The sequence below is a fragment of the Martes martes genome, assembly GCF_963455335.1.
Source record: "Martes martes genome assembly, chromosome: 6".
Taxonomy (NCBI): domain Eukaryota; kingdom Metazoa; phylum Chordata; class Mammalia; order Carnivora; family Mustelidae; genus Martes; species Martes martes.
In genome coordinates, this window is record NC_137893.1 from 23,522,827 (window position 1) to 23,549,279 (window position 26,453).

The following is a 26,453-nucleotide window of genomic DNA, read 5'->3' on the forward strand; positions in this document are numbered from 1 at the left end:
ATGGAAAGTAGACCATGGGTCTCAGAAGACCAAGGTTTCCTTTAAAATTAAAAAAAAAAATTACCTTTGGTTTTTAACAGCCCCCTCCCCTAATTATCCTTTTCTAATGAGGATATAAATCTACATGAAAGCACTATAAGTCATAGTTCTTTTTATTTTAATCAAGGTATTATTTTAGCTTTCTGGGGGAAAAAATACTTGAGATGAGCTTAAAGACTTGTGTACTCCCTCTGCTGGCTCTGAATTTAAAGTGAATTATCAATGGCTTCAGGAGCTAAGTTATTAATTTCACTATACATCTAAAACACAATGAAAGATATGATACGGATTCTCCCCCAACACACACATGCAAAGGTCTTCAAAGAAATAAAAAATTCCAAAACAACTACTAAAAACTGCCATAGGTTGGATTTAGAGTAGGTTTACTCCAAAGGAAAGTTAATGCGGTCCATCTGTTTGGAGCAGGAGTCACTTCCTGCATCGGCCTTGCCCCCTACAACTGTGCCACCACTTTTCCTGGCTCTGCGCGCACCTCTCCACGGCAGGACTCAGGGGCACCTGGATACTCAGGCATAGTGATCCCCTAGAAGACAACCTGGTTTCTTCATCATAGGCAATTACTAGAAGGACCACAGCCCATAAGGGAAGTTAGTCCATTTCGCGTTATGTTATCTTGTAATAGTAACTGACAAACTGCAAAGAAAAAGTCCCAAGATTAAAATCTAAAAAAGTCTGAGTAGAAAGTGAAAGGCACGCTCCCTGGAAAATCCCAGCCTGAAACATGCACCAGTCATACACTTGTGTTGTATCGAGAGGGAGTGATACATCACAATATTCTATGGCTGCCTGCTACTGCTTTTTCCAACTGGGGAAATTGTGATACTAAGAAGTGAAGGCTGTCTGGTTAAGAATAAAATGATTAAAGATACTGAGTCTGTTGGCGTCACGATGCCATCAGAATTGGGGTCTTCTATCATAATCACAGCCTAAACCACCTATTTAGAAAACTCTTGACTTGGAAGAGCTACACACTGGCCCAGAAAATATCCACTCAGAGAGTGCTTGCTGTCTCTTCCTCCTCCGTACGTGAGTTTCATTTTCCAATCCACAGATAAAAAACTCCAAGTACCTCTGGGACTTCTGCCTCTAAATGCAGAACATCGTGGGCAACTGAGCTTTACACAACAGCTTTGCTCCTGTAAGAAGTGGTAAGTGAATTTTAGGCTGAACAATCCCATGGTGACCCTTTCCCAACAGTGCACACTGACGTGGCATCAGTGGGGTACACACAGGAAACAGACTTGATTTCAACTTTCTCTGAATGAAGTCATTCCTAGATCAAGGTTCTCCTCAGTTTCTGTGATGGATAGTGACTGGCACTAATGAAGTTTTCAGGGACTTCAAACACGAGGAAACAAGACACTGCAAGAAATGCCTTGGATGGCAGAGCATCCTTTTATGATTATACTATATCCTATCAACATTAATGCGAGGAGGTTTAAGACTTCATAGCTACAAGTATCCAAAACACTCTACACATGATGTCACCTCACTCCCGAGTCACATCATCTCCTTTCAGCCTCAGAGTCCCAGAACAAGGCTATCTTTATGGGCTGAGGACATAATGATTCAAAGAACAGCTACGAGTATCAGAAATGTTTTTGTCTGGTAGACACATTCCATGCTTTGGAGGCTCTTACATTGCCCTTGGGAATATTCGGGAGTCACAGAAAATGACAAAAGATATAGGTGGGAGTCCGGGTTGGGCATGGTAGGGTGGGGTGGACTTAAGACAGATGGCTTTTTCAGCAAGGTTAGCTGGGAACACTGATGGAGAACGCTAAAAAAGCAACACAGCTACTCCAGCATGAGCCAGCCTAAAGGACAGGGGAGGGGAAGCAGAAGCGAGCAAATGAAGTAAGAGTTTGCAGAAATGGAGGCACTGACACGAACAGCTGTGAAACCACAATGGTTAACAGCAGACAGGCCAGAACTCTGCTGCCGAGGGCTCACGCGAACACACTCTTAGCTCCATCGAACACACTCTTAGCTCCATCGCTGCCAGCTGCAGGTTCCTGAGCCAGTCACTCACATGCTCTTGTCCTGCTTCCTCACCTGTAAAATGAAGCAGTTAGATGATCTCCTAAACCTCTTTCAGTTCTAAATTTGTGGCAAGAAGCAATGTGGATGAGTCAGCTGTATCGAGGCTCCACCTCCACTCCAGAGGGAGGCCGGTCCTACACCAGGCCCCACAAGACAGAACTGGAGACCCCAACTCAGGCTAGGACCACAGGTGTGCTCTAATCCACATGGCTCTGGGAAAGCCCCAGCTTCTCCCAAATAGACCTAAACCACAGGAGCCATGCTCTAGCAGTCCTGCATCTCCAAAGCAAGCTGAAGACGACCTGCAGAGAATTCAAAACCAGCTCCAAGCCAGAGTTCAACACCAACTTTGCCTTTTGCCAGTAACTCCTCTGCAGAGAGCTGAAGCATCGAGGAAAGCAGAAGTACAGACATGAAAAAAAGGCAAACACAATGAACAACAATGACAAGTTCACAGAACACAGATTTGCATGTTTATTTTCTGTCTTCCTCCAAGAGAACCTGAATCCTGTGAACTGAACTTCATCTGCCTCGTGCTACTACTATATCCCTGAGACCCAGCAGAATGCCCTGTGAATGGGATGCCTTTGGTAAGTATTTGTTGAATGAATAAAAGGGCATGTGATGGAAACAGGTAAAAAGGTTTTCTCTAACCTGTAGTCACTTACTGTACACCAGCTATAATGTCTGCTGATACTAATCCACATACACCTACAGAAATCTAGAGATAAAATCCACCCATGTGTATCATTCTGAGCTCCCTCTACGGCAGCAAAAAGGCAAAGTGGCTCTTCAGGACTTGTGATACAGGAAAAGGTCAGGAGCAAAATGAGAAGTCAAAAATTGGATCGAGTCTGTTCCCCCACAGGCAAGATGGGGAAGATATGAAAATAAAATAAATTCCATATTCTCTCTAGCCCTGGGAATCTAATCTGATAGGCAGTGGGTAAGTAGGGTGCCCTACCAGAATGTATACACTGAAACAGTCTTACCTTTGCATTTTTATGAAGATCTTTGGATGGACGGTGTTTGCTAAGCTTTTTTCCAGACCAAATAAATGACTTTTTGGTAGGACAAGGACTCTTCATTAATTTTCCAAAAAATATCTTGCAGGTTTTAAGTAAGAATCATGCATATAAAAAAGTTTAACTACAAGATGTTCTTCTATGGTGTCATTCTCTTAAAATAGAACCCTCCTAAAATTTCCTAAAAATAAGTCTGCATAGTTTCATTTCATTTTCTAAGAAGGAGATAAACATATCAAAACAAACACTTAGCTTCTTTCTTAAAGAGTCTCTCTGCTACATAGGGCTCACAGATCAAAGTTAAAAAGGGCCTATTTCTTCACTTCATAGGTCGATGACACAGCTTTGAAAAAGAGGAAAAACAGTCCCCCTAGTGTACTGCTGCTGTACGAAGAGGAAGTCTATTCGTTGAGAATCACTGACGAAGACAGTACTGCCAAAGGAAATTACAAAACAGCATTTTGGCAACATAGGCCAAGCAGAAGACAGATTCCGTACACACGACCACAACGGGCCCTTTGGTGAGTTACTCTAAAAGGTGACTGAGGCCAAAATTACAAGCCAACATGGAATTACCACAATTTTGTCATTTTGAAATTTTAAAGACATATTTTTTAAAATCAAAGTTGGAGTTAAAATAACATTTTCTTAATCCAGTATTGTTGGGAAGGAACTGGATGCATTAATCTAAAGAACAGTGAACATCAGCAGGCATCATGTGGCAGGGGGCCCTCATCTTTTTACCCTGGGGAGAAACTGTAAGAGCACACATTCTCACACGAAAGAAGACATAGTCTCTTGCCGAATTACCCTCCACAGGAGCAGCAGCAGAAGTCGTCACAGGCACGAGAGCCTACATTTGTGAAATTGTGAGAAACAGCACAAAAACTCAGGGCTGCCTCATGTAATCGTGTCCTAATCCCCCGGGAAATGCAGGTGTGTGGGTGTGAGGAGATGAAGAGAGATAAATAAGCCTTAACAGGTAAACCCCAGAATCCTAGAGGTCTGCCCCACAACGGGAGGAACCGAGAGAACAGAGCAGTTTAATTAGGGGTGGTGCAGTGCAAATAAGCTTAATCTGAATTAAAGGAAATGTAACCTTTTCCCCCCTTAACCACATCTGACTATTCATTTCTACTTTAATGCCTGAGGTAAGGGAATCTGTGAGATAGCCATCACCTCCCTCTCTGGCACAATATGTATCCGACAAACCTAAGTGAACCAAGAACTTCCTCCTTTTGTTAAAACGCTATCTATTCTGCCCCCTTTATCACTTCATAGTTCCTAAGTACGGGTACTGACAGACGGGATGGCTATACAAATGTAATAAACTCGATCAGGCTCCATCGATATTCCTCTTTCTGATGCTAAACTAATAATCAAGACGTTTTTAGACTGAGAGGCAAATACGCTTTTAAGGAAAGCATCTTCCACTTATGTAAGACTATTTGTTACTTAGTAAAAAAAAAAAAAAAAAAAAAACTTTAAAAAACTGGTCAATTTAAAGAGGAAAACAGTGTGATAAAGAATAAAAAATCTCCAGAACTACAGCTAAATACCTAACTAGCTGTGTGATCTTAGAAAAGTCCTTAACTTGAAGAACCAGATTCTTCACCTATAAAATAAGGGAGTTGAACTATCTCAGCAAACCTCATCCTGGCTGAACGTCAGAATCACCCGAGAAACTTAAAAAACAAAAATAAAAAAGAAACACCAATGCTAAGCCCCAGACCCACCCAATTAAAACCAATTTTCTACGTATTAACAGTTTTTAAAAAGCTCCCAGGTGATCCAAATATGCAACCAGGGCTTCAAACCACTAGTCTTTATTCTGATCTCCAAGGCCTCCTTTTTAATTCTTTTATCCTCTAATCTTAGGGTAATAATTCTAGTGACAGGATCTCATAATGTAATAGACCAAAAAGCCACAAAAGAAGTAAGGCCTAAACCCTGCATACTGTACCATTGTGCACACAGGACTAAGAAAGGTAAACCTGAATTCTAGACATTTTTAGAAGTTAAAAACCCTAATGCATAACTCAGAATGAAAGTAGTGTGGTTTAAATGCACACGCATGCTCTCAAAATGACTAATCATGATAGGAATCGACTCCTGAAACTTGGACGCATGGAAATGGGTCACAATTAGCTCCTGACCTCTCCCTTTTCCCTCTCCTTCCACCCCCACTAAACCACAAGCACAAAAAAGGCTGGCTATTAGTCATAATCGGAATATGAAACCAGCCCCAGTTTCAAAGGGCTTTCTTCATCATCAAAGATTTGGAAGTTCCTGCATGGGTGCATCTTTTGATGAAGGTCATCTTACAAAAACTCTTTAACTAAATTATATCCCCACAGTCTTCAAGGATTAGCTGCCATGTGATACTGAGAAATAGAACTGATGTAAAATCTTAAAGTAAAAATAATTCTACTGGGGCGCCTGGGTGGCTCAGTGGGTTAAGCCGCTGCCTTCGGCTCAGGTCATGATCTCAGGGTCCTGGGATCGAGTCCCATATCGGGCTCTCTGCTCAGCAGGAAGCCTGCTTCCCTCCCTCTCTCTCTTTGCCTGCCTCTCTGCTTACTTGTGATCTCTCTCTGTCAAATAAATAAAATAAATCTTTAAAAAAAAAAAAAAAATAATTCTACTTACATAAAATAAAAAAATATTTCGCTTTATGTCCTGTATTAAGCATACTAAGGCTTGAGTTTCAACTTACAATATTTCATAAGTTTTAAAGAGAAATGAAATGGAAATTAACTTAACACTATGTGTTGACTATACGTCGACCAAAAAAAAAAAAAAAAAGAGAGAGAGAGAGAGAGAGAGAGAGAAATGAGGTAGCAGAGAAGGAAAAAGAAACCATGAGACCAAAAAAAAAAAAAAAAAGGTTAAGGACATAAAACCACAAAATTTAGGACTAGGCCCAAAATCTCTATTGCAAGTCCCACTAGCTACATGAAAATACAATTAACCAAATCACAATTCATGGCTACTTTTGGTAATACTACTTTCCCACCTAGATCATTAAAAAAAAAAAAAAAATCAAATGCTATTAAGCGGTTACTCTCTTTAACTACAATAACAAGAGATGTTATTTGTGGGATTAAACTACTTGTGTAAACTTAAAAATCAAAGGAAAAGTGAAAACCCTTCCAACATTAAGTTAAAAGTTAGTTAGCTAACCAACTTTTAACTAGGTTAGCTAACTAACTTTTAACTAGCAGATTCTCTGCACCAAACTCAAAATACACAGGACTAATTTCAAGTTGAGAAATATGAAAAATATTCCAAACCCCTATGTCCATTTTCTTAGACCCTGAAACTCACCCCTTCCTGACACTGTACCCTGGTATTAACCCTTGTTATTCACTTGGAAAATGTTTTAAAAGATACCACAGTAACACTGCTTTGAAAAGGAATTCATGCTCAAGCTTTCTGTAAATGGCCCTCATATCACACAACTGGCATTCCTTTGCAAAACTATAAAATTAAATCAAATGTAAATTCATAATGTCAGCAGTTGTTTAAGAAAACAGATATGTGGAATAACTTCAAAGCACACGTTTTGCTTTTAAAGTATCTCAACAAGTCCTCTCCAATAGGAGCCATAAGAAATTTGAAAAAAAACGAACAAACAAACGAAACAACAACAAAGCAGATACTTTGTTTGCAAGTTTTTTTTTTTTTAAAAAGCAAATTAAAACTCTGAGGATTTTGGGGGGTGGGGATGGATGAGCCCGGTGATGGGTATTAAGGAGGGCACCTATTGCACTGAAACACTGGGTGTTATACACAAACAATGAATCGTGGAACACCACATCAAAAACTAATGATGTACTGTATGGTGACTAACATAATAAAAAAATTAAATTAAATAAAGCAAATTAAAACTCAACACACTAAATTCTCTGGTTTTTTTTTTCACATATAAGTTCCTGTGTTCCAGTTCTCCACCAAGATTAAACTGTTCTTTCTGTATACACCTACTGGAAACCAGGAAGATGCAGGGCTCCCCCAAAAACCCTGAAGGAAAGGACTGAATGAGAAAGGAATTACCTCATTAATTTAAAAAAAAAAAGGTAACTTGCAAACAGAAGCAACTGATAAGCCATATGTGTCTCCAACTGTACGGGAGTCCTCTGCCTGGTACAGACACGTTTATGTCTTGGGGAAAGAGGCCAGGAGGATGAGGTGCAGGAAGAGCAAAGCAGTGGGTGTCAGCAGCCCAGCAGGGGCACAGGAGTTAATCTGTTTGGATGCCCAACTGCAGGAAGTCATTACATCATAGGCCTTTCCACACCTCTCTCCCTACCACGTGTCCAGTGCCCCAAGAGGCTGAGAAGGAACAGAAGAGAGCCTCTTTTCTGGTTCACTTGTAGGTAGAAGCCATTACGGCCAGCCCTGACACCACACCTCCCTGCCAAGGGCCGAGGTGAAGCTGCAGGCCTCAGTCCTCCAGACCTGGACCCGGCCTCAAACCGCGCGAGAGTCCAAGCCTCAAGGAGAGCAGCAGGTGTGGCTGGTCCGCCTGGAGGCCGCAGGGCTGGCCCGCTCCAGGGCTCAGAACATCTCAAGTTCGGGGGCAGGCTTACTGGAGAAACATCTCTAAGGAATAAAGGTGTCAACACAGGCAAGGAAAGATATTCAGCCAGGAAAAGGTTTACAAGCACTGCTTTTTCTAATGGGATCGGTGTGCCTGTGGGAACTAACACCCACAAGCCAGAAACTTCGACGCAAGGGTTTTCATCCTGCTAGTGACAACGACCTTGCTCTGTAACCGACTGGAAACCACAAATCCAACCCCTCCTCCGGGTACCAAGTCCCAAGCACTCCCCCACATCCTCTCACTGCACCCGCAAAGCCCTTCCCGCATCCCCACTACGGCTGATTTCTACTTCGAAGTTGGCGGAAGACCTACCTCGTCTGTGTCGTCCCGGGAATCCAGCAAATGCACTCCCGTCCGCCAGTCCTTCCCTCGCCGGTATCCCTCGCCCCCTCTCCTCACCTGGCCATGCCCGAGGCTTCCTCGAAAGCCTCCTTTCCCCGCCCTACCCTCCGCGGCCGACCCCAGGTTCCCCTCCTCTGGGGGTCACAGAGATCCCCCGAAACCTCACAGCGGAAGCTCTCGGTGCCAACCCCTCTCCCCAGAGCCCGCAGGCGCGCTCCGATGAATCGAAGGCGCGTCTCGCACTGCGCAGGAGGCCCGGCGGGTCCGGCCGCCCGCCCGAGGTGGGTACGCACCTTCCACCCCGCAGAGCTGTTGCTGTCACCCTTATCCTTGAAGTAGGGCACGCAGCGCACCATCCACTCGTAGATCTGGGACAGAGTGAGCCGTTTGTCCGGCGAGCTCTCGATGGCGCGAGTGATCAGGTCGGCGTAGGACAGGTTCCCCCAGGCGTTCCGCCGCGACGAGCATTTCCTCGGCTGCCCCGAGCCCCCAGCCGCCCCCGGCTGCGGCGGCGGCAGTGGCTGCTGAGGCTGCAGCGGCGTCTGCGTCCCCCCGCTCAGCGCGCCTGCCGCGGGGGCTGGCCCGGAGCCGGGGTCCTGCCCTCCGGGAGCCAGCAACCGGGCCGAGTCTTCAAGGAGCAGCCCGGAGCCCAGCGCGCCGCTCCCGCCGCCGCCGATCGCCATGGCCGAACCGGCCCTACCGCTGCCGTCCTCGTCGTCTTCATCGTCCTCCTCTTCGGGGATCATGGAATCGGCGGTCGTCTCCCCCGAGGGTTTGGCCGGGCTCCCCTGGAGCTCTGGCCTCTGCAGGGGCCACGTACAGGAGCGCGGCCGGCTCTGGGGCTCAAACTCCGGGTCCAGCTCCACTTCGAGCGGAGAGAGCGGGGCCGGGGAGGCCGGTGCCTCTGCCATCTTCGCCGCCCGCCCGCCCGCCCGCGGCTCGGGCTCTCGCGCTCTCCTCTCGCGCCCGGGCGGGGTGCGGCGGGGGAGGGACGGGGGCGCCGCGAAGGCTTGGGCTCCCAGGAGTCGCTGCCGCTACTGCCGCCGCCTGGGGAAGCACGAGAGGAGAGAGAAGGAGAGTTGGTTATCCCGGGCTGGAGCCTAGCCCTCCGCGACTCCGCGCCCGCCGCCACCGCTTCTCCGCCGCACGGCGCCCGCCTCCCAGAAACAGGCAGACCTGGAGACGTGCGTCCCGCGAACCTGGCGCCGCAGACACCGCCCCCTGGCCAGGCCGCGGGGGAGCCGGGAGCGAATCGACGGGCTCGCACGGGGCAGCCCCCTCCCCCCGCCGCCGGGGCCGCCAGATCTGCAGGTCCCTCCTGGGCTAGGTGGCTGGGCGGGGAAGAAGGGGGAGGGGCGGGAGCGGGGGGAGGGGCGCGAGCCGCGCCTTTAAAGCGGGCAGCGGCCAGAGCTGGCGCAGCCGAGCCGCGGTCGGAGCCCAGGCGGGCGTGCGTTTGTTTATGTTTCGCTCGGGCCCGCTCAAGTGCCTCCCGCGGCGCCGCAGCCAAAGTCTGTGGCGTCTTCCGCTCTTCTCTTGGTCCCCGGCCCTGCCGCCTCCGCGCCCCCTTGTCCCCCCTTCTCCCCGCCGAGGGGCCCGAGTCCGGGGACTGCGCGGGCAGCCCCCTTCTCCCCTCTTCGCCCGCGGGGCAGGAGGACGAACGTAGGTCCGAGCGCGGACTGGCTCCTGTCACTTCCAGAAAAAAGACAAGACGGGAAGCAGGGGGGCAACCAGCGCGGCGGGTGTTTGCAAAGGGCCGAGCCAAGCAGGAACGACCACTTTGGGGGTCTGTGTGGTTTATTTGCCCGCAGGCGCTGTACCCTCCACCCCCTTCCCAGGAAAGGACGGGGGGGAGGGGGCAAGTCGGAACATAAATCTTCCAACAGGTCAGGAAGCGCCAAGTCTCCCGGGCTACCAGAAAACCCGGACCAGCACGTTCATCACCTCCTTGCTCCCGCTGCTGCCATCTTGACAGTTTTCCCCCCTTCACTCAAGTCCTTTAAAAATACTAACGGGAGGGAATGGGGGGCGCGCACACCGAGTCACGGGGAGGGAAAAGGGAAGCGCCTGGCCCAGCTCGGAAGCAGATCCGGAGTCACCGGGAAGGCGACCGCCCCGCTGCACAGCTCCGGCGCCTACCTCAGTTCCTTCCCTTCAGGGACGAGGGAGGAGGACGCACAATTCTGCGCGGACCCGGGGCACGGCGAGGAGGGGGCGCGCAACCTCGGCGAAGGAGAGGCGCTCCGGCCGCCGCCGCAGCCCGCCTGAGGAAACGCCTGTCAGCCTGCGCGCCGCCGCCTTCCACATTCCTCCTCCTCCCTTCCACGAGCAGGGCGGCCGCGGCAGCAGCACAAAGTTATAGACACACGCAGGGTGCCTCAACCTAGGCTGACGGCGGGCGGGCGGGTCCCCGCCCAGGGGGAGGGCTGGGCGGCAGGCCCGGGTGTGCTGTGTGCGTGCGTGTGTGTGCGAGTGTGTGTGTGTGTGTATGTGGGCTCGCGCGCGCGCCTGCGCCGCCGGGCTCCGCGGGACTGCGGGCGTGGGTGTCAGGGAGCGCGCGGCGGGCCGGGACCAGGCGGGCTCCCGCAGCCGTCCCCGCCGGGCTCCCCCTCCCTCCCGAGGGCCTCGACGACAACAAAGCGCTGCGCTGGCCTAAGAGAAGAGGGAGGGGGAGAGCAGAGAGACCCAAACGCTCCACGAGCGCAGTCGCGTGGCCTCTCAGACTCCCGGCAGGGCGCCTGGTACCGGGGGTCCCCGGCGGGCGCGTCTGTCCCCCGGGCTCTGGGTCCGCCCTGGTGCCCGGTTCCCGGTTAGAATCGGACACGAGGTAACACGCGAGATAAGATGCTGACCGCAGATCGCAGGGATTACCACGGCGTGGAAATACAAGCGAAAATGTTGGTGCCTTACAGGACTTCGATAAACTGATGCCTTCAAATTTGATCGGGCACCGCGAAGTCCGCAGCCGAGTCTCTTACCTAGGACGCCCGACGCAGTGGTTCACTCTCCAGGGATTTCACGGCAGAGGAGGGGAGAAGTGTAACTAACTCAGGAGAAATGCAAATTACTCCCCATTCCTAAACGCAAGAGCAGATTTTGAACAATTATGAATGGGAAATAATTTGATTCTAACTTGTAAATGACTCCAGAACGGCTACTTGTGCATTTTTGAGTTTTTTAAAAAGATACTTCTTTAGACAAACATCTTACGAGTCCTTATCCTGTCAGTGCCTAAATTGTTCATTTGTACGCTAAGAATGCACTACCTGCAACACGCACACCAAAACTCGATCCACTTTGGTTCATAAATATCTTTTTCCCCCCTTTTTCTTAAATCCTTCTAAGTCACTGGTGATATCTCAGAATCTAAAGCTCGCTCCTCAACAACCCAATACACAAAAAGGTCCAACCCAGGGTACTCGGGAGTCCGCCCACCCAGCGGACTCCAGGCTCCGGGCTTTGCGCCGGGCCCGTCACTCAAGTGACGTAAAGCCCCGCCCCTGCACCAAGCTAGTTCGACGCGTACAAACAGATGATGTCATTGTATCCACACGCGCGTGACCGGGGTGCTCTGCGCCGCGTCCCCATTCGCTGCGCCGCCTACTCGTCAAACCACGCCGCACGCTGACTGGCCGCGGCCGCCAGTCTCCAGGCCCCAGACACCCCTCTCCGCCCCCCGCCCCCGCCCCCCAGCAAATAATAAACAATCGAGTAAAATTCTAGGGAAGAAAGGAGGGGAGGGAGGAGAGGAGAAAGAGACTCGAGAGACCCAGAAGCCAATCCTCCGCGCGCTGAGGGAGAGTCCAAAGGAGGGGGACTTGAGAAGACAGGGGAGGGGAGAAGGGGAGCCGACCTGGGGCGATGGGTCCTGCCGCGCTGTGGCGGTGTCGGGGGAGGAAAGTTGGAGAGCACCCTGCGGGGCGCGCCTGGCAGAGCGGAGGGACTCTAGGGCCCGGGAGCGGCAGGACTCCGGGCTTCGGGGCGGTGCGCGGCCGTCCAAGGGGGAGGAGTGAGAGCAACGCTGGAGCGGCGCGGGCGGAGCTGGCAGACACGTGCGGGAGGAGGGCGGGCGCGCGCCGTACTGGCTCGCCCGGGGCGCGCGGCGCGGTAGCCGCGCGCGCTTGTTTACCAGCGCACGTGGGTGTTATTTTTAAATGGAATGTTGTGCTGGCCGCGCGGCTGAGTGGCGGACGCGTGGGGCCGCCCGCGCTGGCTGGGGGACGCGGCAGGCCCGCGCAGAGGCCTCTCCCGGCTCTGCTCACGGGCCAGCCAGGCTGTCCCCACTTCGGGCTTCCGGCGCCGCGGCTGGCTCGGCCCTGGGAACCTAATGGCGAGTTTCGCGCGCTGCCAAAGCCTCTACGGAGATGTCGCGTTTCCGCCGCGGAAAGCTGCCTTTTTAAAGCCAGGTTTCGGCTCCCTCATTCACATTCCGGGAACAAAGCCACCTACTTTCTCTTCGCCCTGGAGGCCAGGCCGGGCCGGGCTCCGCGGCCACAGTTTCCAGAGCCAATTTCACACGCTCACATACTCCCAGGCACACTATGCCCCGGCCGCGAGGTAGACTGTTATCATCTTGCGTAGTTTGTGACCTCGATACCTGGCTCAGAACGTCCCCAGCCCCTTATGCGCCCGTCACTTGGACATACAGTTCTGCCAAGGACAACGCTTTTGCTACCTCGGCTTGTCTTTGGAAGGGAACTCTGGGAAAGGGGGCTCTGACCACTTGCTGGGATTGCTCCTGTGCTTGCTGCTCCTCTTCTCTCATTGTGGGTCTGCCCTTTGGAGGAGCCCTGAGTTTGCATTTGGTTTATAGCATGGCAATGTGGACGTTGATAAAGGACCACAACACTGAACTGCATGTGTCCATGGGGGGGGGGGAGGGTGGCGAGATCCGGGTTCGGAGTGCACGGGGCAGGAGGGGGTCTGGGGGTGCCTTTGGGCATATTATTGGGAGCAGAGTGTTCAGATTTACGGGAGGAGCCCTAAGGCCGCATCACCCAGCGCTTTGCACCTTGATACAGCATAAAATCCGGAGAATTTCTGTTGCTCCTTCTTAATGTTGGGCATATTATTGGGAGCAGAGTGTTCAGATTTAGGGGAGGAGCCCTAAGGCCGCATCACCCAGCGCTTTGCACCTTGATACAGCATAAAATCCGGAGAATTTCTGTTGCTCCTTCTTAATGTTTATAACCCACTGTAAAAGAAATGCACGCTTTTCCCTCTCTGAATGTAAGCAATCTTTTGTCGGTAAAATACATGCAGATTTAGAAAGAATGTGTTTACACTGGCTGGGCTCTCAGCCATTCGGTTTTTACTATAAACCTGTTGAGTGTCTATTTACAGAATGCATATCCCAAGGGCATTCAAAAAAATGGAAGTGTTAAAGATTCAGTAGGTTAATTGAGCTCCTTGTTGACCCTTTGGTGAGGACTGGGGGTTGGGGACATGATATAGCTATGCCCCTCAAAGAGCTGGATAGACAGCAAAAAGTTCAGTATTTCAGGAGTTGAAAAGCAGTACAAGACAAAAACACAAGAGATCCTGCATAGTGTTGGGTAAATTTCAAATGGATTAGAGGATCTTAACTTCAAATGGAAGAACAACAACAACAAAAACTTCAAATGGCAATGACTATAAGCATTCAGCTTGGTAAATGTGCATCATACCCAGAAAGTTTATACCCTTGTAATTTGGCCCTGTGGGCAAACCTTTGAAAACTGAGGTTAAACCTCAGTAATTGATTTTAGACTGAAGTTGCTTTGACCTTTGCTTTCCCCTCCAAGGCCTCCACAGTCCTTCATTTCTTCCATCCACCATTTTTTTCTCTAAACTTTTTCGTACATACAATGCCCAACTTAAGATTGTTCAATTTAGGATTTTAGGATTTTTTGACATTACAGTGGTGCAGAACTGATTCACATTCAGTAGAAACCCTACTTCAAATTTTGAATGTTAATCTATGCTCCCCTACCCTGCCCCCCCACACACACACACAGCTCCTAGTCAGCCACCTGATCCCAGGTGTTAACAACCGATGTACTTATAACCATTCTGTACCCATACAGTCATTGTGTTCGCTTTCAGTACAGTGTTCAATAAATTATGAGATAATCAACACTTGATTATAAAATAGGGTTTGTGTTAGGTGATTAGGCCCAACTGTAGGCTAATATAAGTGTTGTGAGTGTGTTTAAGGTAGGCTAGGCTAGTCTATGATGTTTGGTAGGTTAGGTGTGTTAAATACTTTCTCAACAATATTTTTGATGTACACTGTTTTTCTTTTTTAGGACATAACCCTATCATAAGTCAAGGAAGAGAGGCACCTGGGTGGCTCAGTCATTAAGCATTGCTTTCAGCTCAGGTCATGATCCCAAGGTCCTGGGATGGAGCCCTACATCGGGCTCCTCCCACTCCCGGTGCTTGTGTTCCTGCTCTCGCTGTCTCTCTCTTGTTGTCAAATAAATAAATAAAACCTTTAAAAAAATAATAAGTCAAGGAAGATCTGTATAGGAAAGCTGAGTAAGTTAACAGTTGTTGATCGAGAAGGAATGCCAGCATTATCTTTGTGGGAGAATTTTTTTTTTTTAAGATTTTATTTATTTATTTGACAGACAGCACCAGTAGGCAGAGAGGCAGACAGAGAGAGGAGGAAGCATGTCCCCCGCTAAGCAGAGAGCCAGATGCGGAGCTCGATCCCAGGACCCTGGGATCATGACCTGAGCTGAAGGCAGAGGCTTTAACCCACTGAGCCACCCAGGTGCCCCATGGGAGAATTTTTAATAAAAACTTTCCTCATTTCTTAATTCACTTCCTGTTAATTTTTACAAATGACTTAAGGTGGTGATTGTCCACTTCATTTTGTTTTGTTTTTTAAGATTTCATTTACTTGGGGGCGCCTGGGTGGCTCAGTTGATCAGTCTGCCTTCAGCTCAGGTTATGATCCCAGCATCCTGAAATGGAGCCCCAAATTGGGCTCCCTGCTCAACGGGGAGTCTGCTTCTCCCTCTGCCCCTCATGCTTGCTTGTGCTCTCTCTCTCTCAAGCCTTTAAATTTTTTTTTTTTTTTAACCTGAGTAAGCTAAGTAAATTCACCATTTCCAACATTTAATTGTGAGACAACTGGAGCTCTGCCTCTAAGGGGCCACCACTAAGCACCTGCATCCTTGACCTATCCTCCCCTCACCTAGGTCAGCTACATACTCCCTGACCCCAAAGCCTAAATAAATACTAGGGACTGAGCATGCTGCCTGCCAACAAAGTGCTTATTTCCCTCCATGACTGACTTCTACATCCATCTCAACAGTGAAGAATGAAAACAAATACAATATAAGCCTCCAAAAAATTTGTGAGCCAGCTGGCAAGAAAGGATCCCCAATATTCAGGTCTATAGCTGCTCCCCACCCTTTGTCTGACACCCCCATGAGTCCCTTCCTCTGCCTCCCCATTTTTCTGCAAACTACTCTCGGGAAGAACATATTGAATACTATATACTAAAAAGCTTGAACTTGGCTTGTCTTTAAGGGTGCGAAGGAGATAGCAGGCCCAAAATGGAGTTACTTACGCTAAGTCCCACATCGACAAACCAAGACTTCATACCTAACCTAACTGCAGTTTCAACACCCACCCATCCCACCCCCAGGAATATAACCCTTAACCAGTCAGTATGGAATTACCTGGTCAGTACTGATGAGATAACCAACCTGACGGACTCTTGTCTAGTCCCCTTAGGAAGGCAACCTTGCCTGAAAACAAATGCATTCTTTTCTAGTGATTTCTGTTGTCCACTCCCCTTCCACCCTTAAAAACCTTTCCTTCTCTACAGCTTGGTGGAGCTCCTTCCTATTGCCAGATAGGATGCTGCTTAATTCATGAATGGTTTAATGAAGCCAATTGGATCTTCAAATTTATTCCACTGAATTTTTGTTATTTACCAGGGCATCGTTTGAGGAAGGTTTCATCACCCCTCTCCCAAGAATCTCTGGAGCCCCGTCCTCTCTCCTCCTCTTTGCCTTCCTCAGGTATGACCTACCCAGCAGAGCTTCCCAGTCATTACAGCGACTGTCCTAGGATTCATTTGGAGGACAATATGTGTGTTTACAGCAGGGAAGAAGTGGGGGATCCAAAAAAGATTGAAGATTTACCTGAAAGGGAATTGCATAGGGAAGAGAAAATGGAAAGGATTCTCTGTTTGGGTATTATAAAGTAATGATGATAGCTAACCTTTGTTTGTCGCTTCTGGGCCCTGAACTAAACACTTTATTTCCAGGACTTAAGCCCTATATCTGTGCTCTCATCGGAGGCAGATACAGTAATGTTAAATGGCATGGGGTTTAAGAATTCAGGCTCTGAGGTCAAGTCTGATCCCCTCACTTACCAGCTATGTGACCTTGAGCTGTTATTTAACCCTTGGCCTCAGTTCCTCATTTGTGAAATGAGAATAATACTTTTGGGGGTTGTTGGAAAGATTAGGTTAAATGAGATGAAGCTAAAGCATTTAGGCTTTGAACACTGGGAATGGTTGAGTTTTAATAAGTGATGCTCAGGCTCCATCTTGGACCAACTGAATCAGAATCTTTACAGGTGTTAATTTTTTTTTCTTAATGTTTGCCAAGTGAATCTAAGGCAGTGAAAATTGAAAACACTGAATGAGAGGTCTCTTCTTTATCCTCCAGTCTTTGCCCTCTATAACTATTGGCTTCTGCTCAAGAATGATGACACTGTCATTAAGTATGCACAAAGCGGGCAGGTCCCATACCCGTAACATCTCAGTTTGTCTCTAGAACAACCTGCCCCATCAGGAACCATCCCTTTCATTTCACATAATTTTGCCCTGGGTCACACAGTCAGTGGCAGGCCCAGAATTTGAACCAAAGGCTATGTGAATCCATTGTATGTGAATCCATTGTATGTGCTCCTTCCCCAGCCCCGCAGTGCTTTTCCAGCAGGATTTCCCTATGTGGGCCCTTGAGCCTAGAGAAACAAAGCTGGAACCAGACGAAGAAATATAACCCCAAGGACTAACTCAACCAACCCAAAGCTAGTATTTAGACAAATTTACATCCATCAGGTTGTCTTCTTGAGTCTCTTATGTGTTTTTAAGTTTTTGAATCAATTGGCAACATTTGAAAAGGAGGCCATTTCACCTGAAAGTCAGATTTCTCAGTCTTCTTGAAAAATAAGATCTGGTAACATGTGCCAATAATTAGCTGCCATGCGCTCTTCAGTTCACCTCTTCATCATCAGGCCCTCTGCATGCATGTCTCCTGGTGGACCACTAGACATTGGACTTAGCCTCCCTAACTTGTATCTTCTACTTCTACAGGCCATGGCAAGATTGGCTCATTACAGCTCATGAGAAATGGCTGTGCTCGTCCCTTCCCAACTCTTCGTTCAGTGAGTCAAATTGGTTACTTGAAACCGACTGCTGTGGGAGTTGTTACCCCCACAGAAATTGGCAAATGCTAACAATCAAGTCTTTTGTGGGCTTGGTTTGTTTTCTTTTTCCTGGGGGTCAGTTTGCTAGCACACCATACCACATCCACTCAGCCACTGTCTGGTGTTCTGAAGACAAAGATTTGTTCTGAATAGAAAGTAAAGGGAACAGAAGCATTTGAGAAGCTACTTCAATCCTGCTAAGCAATTAATTATACATTATCTAACCTTTTCTCTTTCTTTAAGATTTATTTATTTTAGGGGCACCTGGGTGGCTCAGTCATTAAGTGTCTGCCTTCAGCTCAGGTCATGATCCCAGGGTCTTGGGATGGAGCCCCGCCTCGGGCTCCCTGCTCGGCGGGAAGCCTGCTTCTCCCTGTCCCACTCCCCCACCCTGTTTGTGTACCTTCTCTCTCTGTCTCTCTCTCTGGCAAGTAAATAAATAAAATCTTAAAAAAAAAAAAAGATTTATTTATTTTAGAAAGAAAGAGCGAGCCCTGGAGCAAAGGGAAGAGCAGAGGGAGAGGGAGAGAATCTCCAGCGGACTCCGGACTGAGCGGGGAGCCTGACATAGGGCTGGACCCTGAGATTGTGACCTGAGGCTAAATCAAGAGTCAGATGCCTAACTGATGGAGCCACCCAGGTACCCACTAGATTTACTTTTAAAGTACTTCAAATTAATATGTGAAGTAGAGACCCAGAACAAACCTTTTGATGAAAACCAAAGTTGGATATGATTTTTTACTATTTTTTTTAAATGACTCGAGCTGGCAAGAAAGTGAGGATAAAACAAAGTTAAGGTAGGACCCCTAATAAGTGAGCAAACTCCTGGAAAATTTATCAAACTGCAGTGTCCTTGAACTTCCAACTGATAGGTGTGCAGCGATGAAGACACAGAAGATAAACCCTCAAGCCTACCCAAGATCATAAGCAAAGTAAGAACCTATCCCAATTTAAATTGGCACAGTCACTATGGAACACAGCAAGGAGGTTCCTCAAAACATTAAAAATAGAACAACCATATGATCCAGCAATCTCACTTCTAGAGATCCAAAGGAAATGAAATCACTGTCTCAAAAAGATATCTGCACCCCCAATATTCATTGCAGCATAATTCACAATACCTAAGGCACGTTTCCCAGGCATATAAACAACCTAAGTGTCCACTGAAAGATAAAGGAATGAAGAAGATGTGGCCTATATATGCAATGGAATATTACTCAGCCATAAAAGGAAGGAAATCCTGCCATTTGTGACAACATGGATGAAACTCGCAGGCAGTAGGCTAAGTTTCGTAAATCAGACAAAGACTGTATTATCTCACATATATGTAGAATATTAAAAAAATTCTCCAAATTCATAGAAACAGAGTAGATTGGTGGTTTCCAGGGACTTTTTGTGAGGGAAATGGAGTTGGGGCGCCTGGGTGGCTCAGTCATTAGCGTCTGGCTTGCACTCAGGTCATGATCCCAGGATCCTGGGATCAAGCTCCATGTCTTCAGGCTCTCAGCTGGACAGGGAGCCTGCTTCTCCCTCTCCCACTCCCCCTGCTTGTGTTCCCTTTCTCACTGTCTCTTTCTGTCAAATAAATAAATAAAATCTTTTTTAAAAAGTTGCTTACAGAGAATTTACAATTAAAAAAATAATTAACGGGCGCCTTAGTGGCTCAGTGGGTTAAAGCCTCTGCCTTCGGCTCAGGTCATAATCCCAGGGTCCTGGGATCGAGCCCCGCATCCGGCTCTCTGCTCAGCCGGGAGCCGGCTTCCCCCTCTCTCTGCCTGCCTCTCTGCCTACTTGTGATCTCTCTGTGTGTCAAATAAATAAATAAAATCTTTTAAAAATAAATAATTCAAAATTGTAAATTTTAATTTACAATTAAAAAAAGGAAACAGAGGGGCGCCTGGGTGGCTCAGTAGGTTAAAGCCTCTGCCTTTGGCTCAGGTCATGATCTCAGGGTCCTGGGATCGAGCCCCGCATCAGGCTCTCTGCTCAGCGGGGAACCTGCTTCCCTTCCTCTCTCTGTCTGCCTGCCTCTCTGCCTACTTGTGATCTCTGTCAAATAAATTAAAAAATCTTTAAAAAAAAAAAAAAAAGGAAACAGAGCTGTTGGTCAAAGGATACAAACTTTCAGTCACAAGATAAATAAGTTCTGGGGAGCTGATGTACAGTGTGGTGACTATAGTTAATAGCACTGTATTTTATCCTGGGAAGTTGCTGAGAGTAAATCTTAAGTGTTCTCACCACAGGCACACAAAAGGGTAACTATGGGAGGTGATGTGTTAACTAACCTAATGTTGATAATCATGGCACAGTGTATGCACGTATCAAGTAATCACACTATACACCTTGAAAAAAAAAATGGAATGCTTCCCAAACTTGCATGTAACCTTTGTACCCGACCATGCTAATCTCTGCATCATTCCAATTTTACTGTATGTGCTGCCAAAGCAAGTACTCATTGTACACCTTAAACTTTCACCGTGTCACATGTCAATTATACCTCAATAAAGTTGGGAGAAAATAATTTCATTTACAATAAAATACATATATTAAAAAAAAAGAACATCTTTCATAAAACTGGGATACCAAAGAACCACAGTCAAGATGAAAGTGAAATTGACTTGCTGTGCAGAAGAGGACCCCCGAAATATTTGCCTGTATTGATCCTAGTGCTGGATAGAGAAAAACAAAAAGGAGATATGACTCTTCCTCGTGGGTTCATAATTATAGTGTGGTCTGCATGGAAGATTGTGATCTAAATTCAAGATACCATGGAATGTTTAAAACTTAATGAGTCCAAGATTGGGGTGCTCCAAACACCAGGCAAAACAAACACAAATGCTCTCTGGAGATTTTCTTGAACTTGGGCCCCAAGGAATGCCTACAGATAAAGCTTCAAGAACAGAAGCTTACAATCAGAAAACAAAACAAACAAGGAAGCAAGCCTCCATAAGTAAAAGCAGATAGAAACATTAGGATCAGATACACAAAGATTTGGGATATTGGAAGAAGCAGACACAGAAAATAAGTGTGTTTAATGTATTTCAAGAAATAAAAGAGAATGAGAGTCTAAAAAAAAAAAACTAAATAGATTTGAAATGAAAGTACTTCTTATTTATTTGTAATTTTTTCTTTCCAAACAGATTTTAGATCCTGGAAGACATAGGGGCCAGGCTAAATACTTTATATGTTGTGTTTGTCAGTTGAAGGAAGGAAGTACTCAACTCCTCTTTTGAACAGTAAGAACTGAGTATGTGACCACAGTTTTAAAAATCCTATTGTAAGATCCAACAAATCACTTCTACAGGAAAGGAAGGCATGAAGGCAGAATTAATGCAATCCTGCATTAATCCAGCTGGAGATGGCCTTGGGCTTTGTAAGTGGTCCATCCACTCCTTTTCTCATCTTGGGAAAACTAGAGAAGTAAGCCTGGGTCTGTGTCTTCTTGTTAGGAAATCTATTTTAAATATCTAGTAATTGGACTCTTAAATACAAATTACTTTGAAATATTGATGCAGGGACGGCTGGGTGGCTCAGTCAGTTAAGCACCTGCCTTCCACTCAGGTCATGATCCCAGGGTCCTGGGATGGAGCCCCGCATCAGGCTCCCTGCTTAGCAGGGTGTCTTCTTCTCCCTCTCCTTCTGCCTGCCACTCCCCTGCTAGTGCTCTCTCTCTCTCCCTCTGAAATAAATAAATAAAACCTTAAAAGAAATAAAAAATAAAATATTGATGTGGTACTTTAAAGGAATCGAGGCCGTACGGAACCATCCATTACCCTTCAGACTATATTACATCTACCTGGTGCAATTTGGCATGTCTACTAGTGTGTCAAGTTTTCTAGAAGGAGCCTAACACTAAAACCCCCACAGAGTGTGTTTTAGGGTTCAAGAGACATTAGATCTGATTATTGCCTCAACCTACATCCCCACCTGGAAATGGAGTAAACTTGTGGAACAGGAAGGTGACAGAAGAAACATATAGAAGTTTGACAGATTTTGCAAGCCTGATGTAGACAGCTCACAATTCTCAAACTAGTAAGGTATGAGGCCTGCACATATGTTACAGCAAACCCCAGCATAGAAAAGTACCAAGTAAGCTCCCACAGTTGCTTCATAAGGATGGTGTCTTTGAGTCTGAATGTTATTCATTAGTGATGGTTCAAATACCTTAGAAGAAAGCTTATCCTTTGTTGGAGGAACTTTTCTCTCATTTCAGGTCCTGGTTGACCCCTTCTTGGTGGCCTGTCTGAGCAAGGTGTCCTAGTGCTGTTAGTGGGACGGGCTTTCTGAGTCCACTCCGAGTCTCTCTGCCCACTCCGAGAACATTCCGGGTGTCTGGCCTGAGCACCTGGCTTCTCACCAGAGAGGAAATTCCAGTTGGTGGTTCCATCCACTTCTCTCCACATGTTGGGAAGGTCTCACCTTCACTCCTTTGCCCCTCTGGGTAGTCCTCCTCTAATATCCCATGTCTGGGCCCTCTTCGGGGTACTCGTGCTCCTTTCTGGAGAGACAGCTGATGCCAACAAAATGGGTGACAGAATCGCTAAGGAGACAATATGTGAGGAAGAAGTGTCCAGGCCTCCAAACACGAGTCCCTTTATGAAAGCATAACATCTGAACTTCACACGTTTGCACAGCACTAAGAGCCCTTTTGCAACTCCAGTTCTCAAATGTATAATGGGAAGAGGGCTTTATTTTTATTTTTTTTACTCTTAAAATGATTTTTATAAAATCTGTGTTTTGGAAACCAATAAACCAAGTGAATAATTCCATAAAAACCACAATCCCTAGGGCACCTGTCCTGTGTAGGGAACTAACCAATCTCCATCACTCTGGTTCAGACTTTCCTATTCACTATGGAGAGTGAAACTCCCTTTGGAGTTTGTAGGAATTTTGCTCACCAATTAGAAGAGGGTTGAGCCAATCCAACGCGCCCCCCCTTCATTTTTTCATTTGTTGTGCTATGAAACTATGTTGTTCCAGAGTGCCTTGGTTGTCATGACAACCAATTGGAAGGGCTGTGACCCACAGGGAGCCTAGGAAAGGGAAAGACTGTGGCCTGCACCTCCAGCCTTTCTCCAGAGCACAGGCAGGAGAAAGGAGAGTCCAACAGCCAAGAGAAGGTCAGTGGCCTCAGAAACCCTTCTCAGCTGTCCCCCCAGACCTGACAACTCTGCGTGACGTGGTGAAATCATTTCTTCACCTGCTGAACCAAGAATCAGAGCCCGTCTTGGGAAACCACAGATGGAAGAACTCCTTGAGGCTCAGTCTGAAGATGGTCATTTTGGCCTTTTTCTCCCCTCCCCCTAAATACACAATATTATCAAGAAGTTGTCTTTTTAAATGAATTGATCCCCCAGTGAACAATTATAATTGCATTCCTTTCTCAAAAGTAGAAGAACTAGTTTATCTGGGTATGTTTTAAGTTAGTCCCTCTTCCCTTTTTCATAGTTGTAGTCTGTTAACGCTGAAATCAGGCCAACCAGAATTCTTATGTCATTGTTGCTCAACTTCTAGATTCAAGAAATAATCAGAAGATGAGAATGCTTGAAAAATCCCTTCTGGAAGTCCTTCATGTGGTCCCGCCTAATGGTTTCATTCTCTCAGATATTAAAAAAAAAAAAAAGTTTATTAACCTTAAATCTGTCAATTTATCCTGTATGAAACCAAGGCACTTTGTTAAATAAACAAAATACTTTTATTTTAGAGACATCTTTATTTTCTACTTGTCCTGTATCTATAAGGATGATTTGCCTATCTCCTTTTTCAACATATACTTTCTTTTTTTTCCACTTTTTTATTGAGAACTGTAACATGCCTGCAGAAAATAATGGAAGAGTTTATTTTATGTGGCAGTACAGTTTAATGAATGCTTGTTAAGAGAACATCATATAACTAACACTCAGGTCAAGAAATAGAACATTACCAGCTCCCTACAAATACCCGGGGTACCCTTCCCCATCAGAGCCTTCCTCTCTTTCCCTAGAAGTAATCACTTCAAATTTTTGTGGTAATTTCTTTGCTTCTCTGTATTGCTTTCTGCCTATGTCTGTTTCCCTAAACATAATCCTTTAGTTTTGCCTATTTTTGATCTTCATATGAATAGGATCATACCTCCTATGTGATCTTTTCTTTTCTTTCCTTTTTTTATTAATTGTTTTTATTAACATGTAATGTTTTATATGCCCCAGGGGTACCGTTCTGTGATTCTTTTTTTTTTTTTTTTAAGTAGGCTCCATGCCCCACTGTGGGACTCAAACTCAAAAGGCTGAGATCAAGCGTCGTCGTTCGCTCTACTGACTGAGCCAGCCAACTGCCCCATATGTGGTCTTTTCTGTGTGTTCTTTGGCTCTTGCTGCGCTCCCTTGATATAATGTTTGTGAGGTTCACCTGTGTTGCTGTGTGCTGCTGACCTTCATTTTCACTGTCATAGTGTTCACTGCGTGAATAGCTCTCCATCTAGCTATAATCTATAAATAGTTTATCTATTTTAATGTTGATGGCTACCTGGGCTGTTTCCAGTCTAGCACAATTGCGAACATTGTTCTGACGTCTCCAGGCATGTGGGCATGAGTTTGGTGTATACTTAATAGAGGAGTTCCTGGGTCATAGGCATGTACATCTTGCCCTCACTGAATGCTAGAAGGTTCTCTGAAGTGGTTGTACCATTCATACTCTCACCAGCACTAATGAGTATCTTCCTTGTCCACACTCTCACCAGTACTTGAAATTGCCAACTGCTTAATTTTTCTATTTTCTTCTTTTAGTGTTGATGGATTTAAACGATTTAGATTTAATTGAGATTTACTGAGCACCTGCTCAGAAGCTATGCCTGTCCTTGGAGCTTCCCTATGTATTTAATCACCATTAAGTCACAACAGTCCTAGAAAGGAGATGCTGTTCTCCCCATTTCATAAATGAGGAAAATGGAAGCCACAAGCTGGAAGTTTCCCAGCAGAGGCCATGACAGAGCTGGGACTAGAAGCCAGGTCTGGCTGACTTACAGAGACCATGCTATCTCCATGTTCCTTTGTATTTCCGTCCCTGACCTCCGCTTCTCTCACCAGAATCTGGAAGACAGATGCCTGAGTTGGAAGTGTGCTACCTGGAGCCCACCTCAGGCCCTCGCTGGGTGCCAGGCCCTGGCTTTTACCTCAGACATACCTGCTTCAGCTCACAGAGTCCACCACCTCAAAGGAACATTACAGGAGCTCCTGGGGCACTGACCCAGCTGAACCACATTCCTCTTGTTATAAAGGATTCCTCTTAAACACTTCTAAACTAGTTTATTCTGTTTTGTTTAATGCCCAGAAACCCACTTCCTTCTCCTTCAGCTTGGCCTTAGTCCTTTTGCAGTGGTATTTTCCATCCCAGACTCTGAGCTACTTGAAGACAAAGACTATGTTCTAATCCCTTAAAAAAAAAAAAAAAATCCCGTGTTGTGGGGGAGGTGTCAGTCAAAGGGGATAAAATTTTAGTTATGCAAGATGAATAAATTATGGAGATCCATACAACCATGGGAACTAGAGTGAACAATTCTGTATCATATACTTAAAATTTTGGTCAGAGGGTAGCTCTTATGGGAAGTACTCTTACCACAAAAGAAAAAAAGTTTATAAAAAGAAAGAAAGAAATGGGGGAGAAATAAACTTTTAGAGGTGATGTGGAATAAATTGATTGCCTTCATGGTCTCAGGGGTATATACTTATCTCTAAAGTCATCAACTTATATACCTTAAATATGTACAGCTTTTTGTACATCAGTCCTCATGCCTCAATAAAGTGGTTAAAGTAAAATAAAACAAGATAAGATAAAATAAGCAAACAAAACAAAAAATCATATGTTGAATGCCCACACCAGGAGCAACATGGCAGAAAAAGCCCATGGACCAGGAGATACCGCTGCCGTTCCTGGCTCCTTCCTCATCTCACGCAGGCCATTTATCTTCCCATGTCTCAATGTCCTCCTCCCTAAAATGAAAGGCTTGCCTAGAGAATCTCAGATCTGACCTTTTATTTTTTTTCTTAAGATTTTATTTATTTATTTGATAGACAGAGATCACAAGTAGGCAGAGAGGCAGGCAGAGAGAGAGGAAGGTAAGCGGGCTCCCTGCTGAGCAAAGAGCCTGATAGGGGGCTCCATCCCAGGACCCTGGGATCATGACCTGAGCCAAAGGCAGAGGCTCTAAACCACTGAGCCACCCAGGTGGCCCCTTGCCTAGAGAATCTCAGAGGCACTTGGTGGTGCTAGCATCCGTGACAGTGTTAATTAATTTCTTCAAAAAGCACTTATCTAGCGCCTTCTGTTTGCACCTTTTAACAAACAAAACCTCTGGCCAGTATCATTGCTATGTCAGATAAAATGCCACAGAGCTGTTTTGTTTTCCCTTCTTTACATGTTTGTGGACAGTTATTTCTTCATGGTTTACCTAATTCTAACCATTAGATTTAGTTCTTTTTTAGCAAGAGCCGTCTTTGCTGTTTCCCCACTGGACTGGAAGCTCAGTGAGGCTAGGAATTGTGTCTAATTTGTATTTCCAGCACAGAGCAGACATTCCATAAATGTTGAAGGAAGAAAGGAAGGAAGGGTAAGAGAGAGAAAAGAAGGACTGATACTTGGAATCTCCCCATACTTGTGATCATCACTGAGCACAGAGAGAGTCGATATTTAAGCCCCATGCATGGAGGGTGCCATTGGTAGCAAGCTCTGACATTTTACTGAACTGGTAAGTAGAGCATGAGAGTTGTACAAAATTAAATTTTTTTTTACTGAAGCGTTTTGCAGGTACCTAATGTTATCATGGCCAGGATAAAGGACGCCAAGTGTTCCTGAGGGCAAAGGAGAAGGGAGAAGTATTATAATAAAATTACCAGACTCATTTGGCTTTCAACCACAGAAAATTGGCTGCTCTGGGAGATCCTTTATTTCTGCTGAATTGGTATTAATGT

General features: G+C 46.3%; 1 protein-coding gene across 4 annotated transcripts in view; it reads right to left on the reverse strand.

The window, feature by feature from the left end:
- Positions 1 to 10,473, reverse strand: part of FOXO3 (forkhead box O3) — a 119,675-nt gene extending 109,202 nt beyond the window's left edge. For 3 of the 4 annotated variants that reach the window (XR_013966988.1, XR_013966989.1, XM_080806090.1), the window contains exons 1-2: positions 10,213 to 10,448; positions 8,370 to 9,123 (exon numbers count right to left, since the gene is read on the reverse strand). Coding sequence is in view for 1 of the 4 variants with exons in the window: in XM_080806090.1 (XP_080662216.1) it covers positions 8,370 to 8,987 (618 nt within the window). In the remaining 3 variants the exon portion in view is untranslated. Of the gene's footprint in view, positions 1 to 8,369; positions 9,124 to 10,212 lie in introns of all 4 variants that reach the window. The other variant, XR_013966987.1, reaches the window with a different exon arrangement.
- Positions 10,474 to 26,453: the final 15,980 nt, after the last annotated feature.